This window comes from Octopus bimaculoides, chromosome 27 (genome assembly GCF_001194135.2).
Source record: "Octopus bimaculoides isolate UCB-OBI-ISO-001 chromosome 27, ASM119413v2, whole genome shotgun sequence".
Lineage (NCBI taxonomy): Eukaryota > Metazoa > Mollusca > Cephalopoda > Octopoda > Octopodidae > Octopus > Octopus bimaculoides.
The window spans coordinates 20,147,827-20,152,346 of record NC_069007.1 but is presented as its reverse complement, the minus strand read 5'-3'; the positions used below and the strand labels follow the sequence as shown (position 1 = coordinate 20,152,346).

Below are 4,520 nucleotides of genomic sequence, written 5' to 3'. Positions count from 1 at the left end.
GAGCACTCCACAGACATGTGTGCCCTTAACGTAGTTCTCGGGGATATTCAGCGTGACAAGGCTGACCCTTTGAATTACAGGCACAACAGAAACAGGAAGTAAGAGTGAGAGAAAGTTGTGGTGGAATAGTACAGCAGGGTTCGCCACCATCTCCTGTCGGAGCCTCATGGAGCTTTACGTGTTTTCGCTCAATAAACACTGACAATGCCCGGTCTGAGAATCGAAACCGCGATCCTATGACCGCGAGTCTGCTGCCCTAACCCCTAGGCCATTGCGCCTCCACACACATATATATATATATATATATACACACACACACACACACAAATACTCAAATATATACACACACACACATATATACACATACACACATATATACACACACACACACACATATATATATATATATATATATATACATACACATACACATACACACACACACACACACTCATATACATAACACACACACATATATATAAATTAAGAAATGGAGTCAAACACAGGGGTTATTCAAATCATTTCCACTTCCAACATGTTTTGTAAAAACTATGGAGATTATCTCTGGTAACTATTTATTTTTTTTCCTTGTTATTTGTAAAAGAGAATTAGGGAAACTCACCTTCGCTCGGCTGCGTCGCGACGGGTGAAGTTGTTGGATGATAAAGGGATCCTTTGAAAGAAGGGGATTTGTTCATTTTCTTCGACTCTGTTGATCCAGTGATATCACTGAGTTCATCAGGTTTGGCAATGAGAAAGACGAGGGGTTGTTCAGAGAGACGATCCACGCACGTTGTGGTTTCCTCGTCAAGGGTCATATCGACATAGGTCTGACACAACTCATCACAAATGCTCTGTAGAAGGAAGAGGAAAATCTCCACGCTGCAGCTGATGTCTTTGGTCACGGTCTGCGCACGAGTGATGCAGGCTTGCCGGTTGTTCAGGAACGACGTGGACATCTGCTTGAGTAGGTTACGGGTCGTGTCCAGTTGAAGGGGGCTCACGCTGGAGCAAATTTCAATGAGGGTATGAATGTAAAATACCATACTGGCTCCAGCCTGTTTGTAAAGGTTGGCAGCTACGTCAGTTTGCGCAACTTTCTGGATGAGGAACTTCAAGCCGGGCCTCGAGTCAAAATCACAAGCAATGTGGTACGACATATAGAGACAGTCAAGGACCTTGGCAACATTGCGGGTCGATAGATAAGGGAGCATTCCTGAAAGTAGAATTGATAAGAGGGATTATCCAACCGACTTCATTAGCTTACAGTTGTTTCTGCTACAAGAGACAGTGAATTCAGAGCTGAGTAATTGTGCATCATTTTACGAATTCCTGAGGGTCTTTAAAATGAAGCATTTAATCTGACAATATCCAGCCCAAATATTTTACCTGTTTTATGAGTAAACTGACTAGATTTACCCTCTCACATTGTGAGATTTAAAAATAGTAATTTTCTATTTAAATTTTGTTTTGGCTGTGTGGTAAGTAGCTTGCTTACCAACCACATAGTTCTTTTTTCAGTCCCACTGCGTGGCATCTTGGGCAAGTGTCTTCTACTATAGCCTCAGGCCGACCAAAGCCTTGTGAGTGGATTTGGTAGACGGAAACTGAAAGAAGCCCGTCGTATATATGTATATATATATATGTATGTGTGTTTGTGTGTCTGTGTTTGTCCCCGCACATCGCTTGACAACCGATGCTGGTGTGTTTACGTCCCCGTAACTTAGCAGTTCGGCAAAAGAGACCGATAGAATAAGTACTAGGCTTACAAAGAATAAGTCCTGGGGGGGGTCGATTTTATCGACTAAAGGCGGTGCTCCAGCATGGCTGCAGTCAAATGACTGAAACAAGTAAAAGAGTAAAAGAGTAATTTTATTTTCATTCCTGTTGGATCCTGCTTTTGGTCCATGACAGCTTTTTCCAAATTTGGCTGCAATTTCTATCCTTAGGATGGAACAATAGTTTAGCTGATCTTAAAGAACACATTTGGTTAGCAGTGCAGGAGATAACTCCTGAAACGCTTCAAAATGTGTTCCACAATGCTAAGAATAGAGTTGAAATTTGCAGGGATACAGACCCAGCACATGTCGAAGAACTTCGATAAAATTTTGGCATAAGATTTATAAATCCATTTGTTTTGGTATCAGAATTAAGTAATAAACATAAAATTCTGTCAGTTTTTAAAAATATTTTCCTGATTTCATTGAAACAATTAATTCTGGTACACCCAGGATTTGGAGTAGATTTGGCTAATAATTCTGGTGATGGGTTGAGCAACCTACTGCATAGTAGCTCCGATTTATTGATTCAGTACTTACCTGGGAGGGGTGGTGAAGAATTTGAAGAGGATGGTGATGATGTTGCAGATGGTGGCGCTGATGAAGGCGATGACATGGAATGTGGCTGTTGTTGGTGTTGCTCGGTTGAGGAATGGCTAGCATTATTATTGTCGGCACTATTTTTAACCACGCTGTCTTGTTCGGTGCTTGTGTGCAGCTGCAGAAGTATGGAACCGACTGTCTGCAACAACAGCTGATGTGACAGAAGTCCGACAACCAAATTTCGGAATGGAACCCTGCAACAGAAAAGAAATGCAAAAAAAAAGAGAAAAATTAAAAAAAAAGACCCAGTTTTATTACAAAGGCTGTGGGTAAAATGCTCATATATATATATATATATATATACATACATACATAGATATATATATATATATATATATACATACATACATAGATATATATATATATATACATACATACATAGATATATATATATATATATATACATACATAGATATATATATATATATACATACATACATAGATATCTCTTTACTCTTTTACTTGTTTCAGTTATTTGACTGCAGCCATGCTTGAGCACCGCCTTTAGTCAAGCAAATCGAACCGAGAGCTTATTCTTTGTAAGCCTAGTACTTATTCTATCGGTCTCTTTTGCTGAACTGCTAAGTTACGGGGAGATGTAAACACACCAGCATCGGTTGTCAGGCAATGTTGGGGGGTGGGGGGGACAAACACAGACACACAAACATATGCACACATATACATATATATGATGGGCTTCTTCCAGTTTCTGTCCACCAAATCCACTCACAAGGCTTTGGTCAGCCTGAGGCTGTAGTAGAAGACAATTGCCCAAGGTGCCACGCAGTGGGACTGAACCCGGGACCATGTGGTTGGTGAGCACAGCCACTCCTGCGCCTATATATACATACAAATAAGAAATCGAAAACAAAACAATAAATTACACAATTATAAATTCAATTCAATTTAAATATTTTATACAAGCAAACGACACATCTCATCAATTACAGAGTGCAGCAGAAAGGTTGCTCCGATTTCAAAGGTTAATAAAAAAAACAAACACATGAAGATACAAGAAAAAACTTTGTAATTCTATCAAGTACATTAAAATGCCATTGTGATTCAAGTGGCTTTGAAAACTGTATCACTTAAGTGACAACCATCAATGTTTATCCATGCATTTTCATGTGTTTGTTTTTAATTAACCTTTGTAATTAGGGCAACCTTTCTGCTACAACCTGTATGTATCATCATCATCGTTTAACCCTTTAGTGTTCACATTATTCTGCCAAAATTAATGCTTTTTTATCCACATTATTTTGAACTAATCATGCATTCTCTCGTAGCTGTGAGATTTTGATGAGGTAGCTGTTAATTTTTAAAACGATATTGTGGGGTTGGTGTGAGAGACCAGATCTGGCCAGTTTGACCATAGGTTCTTGTGGCCGGATATGGCCGGTTTAAATGCTAAAGGGTTAATGTCTGTTTTCCATGCTGGCAGTTTAACTGAGAACTGATGAGCTGCACCAGGTTCCAGTCTGATTTGGCAGGGTTTCTACAACTGGATGCCCTTCCTAATGTCAACCACTCCAAGAGTAAAGTGGGTGCTTTTTATGTACCACCAGTACGGATTCTGGTTATGAAACACCGGTATCATTCACGACTGCAATCACACTTAGCTTGGCAGACCTTCTCTAGCACATTATATCAGCAAAAGTCTTGGTTACTTGTCCCTTTGTCTGTGGGGCCCAAAGTTCAAGGGGTGTTTTTTAAGGCATAAATAATGGTCATTCCATGTTAGTTTATTGTAGTAAATTTGACTTACAGCTGTTTCCAGTAGTCATTATAGGTTTGTTATTAAAAGATTTATGCAATTGGGCCATTGATTGCTTGAGAAAAAACCTTGGATTCCGCCACAAGAATACCCGGAGTTCTTTACTAGTCTAAAAAATATTGGTGTAGAGAGTATTTGACCTGGATTGATAATCTCTCACTCATAACTATATATATTGTTGTACTTGGGGATGGTCATGTTGCCAGTTTAGCCAATATATATATATATATATATATATATATATCAACCACCATAATGATTATAAGGAGTATTACAAAGTTGCATAGCATTACCCTTAACTCTTATATATATATAGTTCATCTATATATATAAAAATGAGAATGTGTGTCTGTCTGTCTGTCTGT

The 4,520-nt window shown here is 39.0% G+C and overlaps 1 protein-coding gene across 1 annotated transcript in view; it reads right to left on the bottom strand.

Annotated features, from left to right (window-relative positions):
• The window catches only part of LOC106876896 (brefeldin A-inhibited guanine nucleotide-exchange protein 3), a 48,777-nt gene that overhangs the window by 7,571 nt on the left and 36,686 nt on the right, over positions 1 to 4,520 (bottom strand). Inside the window, exons 30-31 of the mRNA XM_052977154.1 lie at positions 2,319 to 2,575; positions 623 to 1,216 (exon numbers count right to left, since the gene is read on the bottom strand). Coding sequence (XP_052833114.1) covers positions 623 to 1,216; positions 2,319 to 2,575 — 851 coding nt within the window. The remainder of the gene's footprint in view (positions 1 to 622; positions 1,217 to 2,318; positions 2,576 to 4,520) is intronic.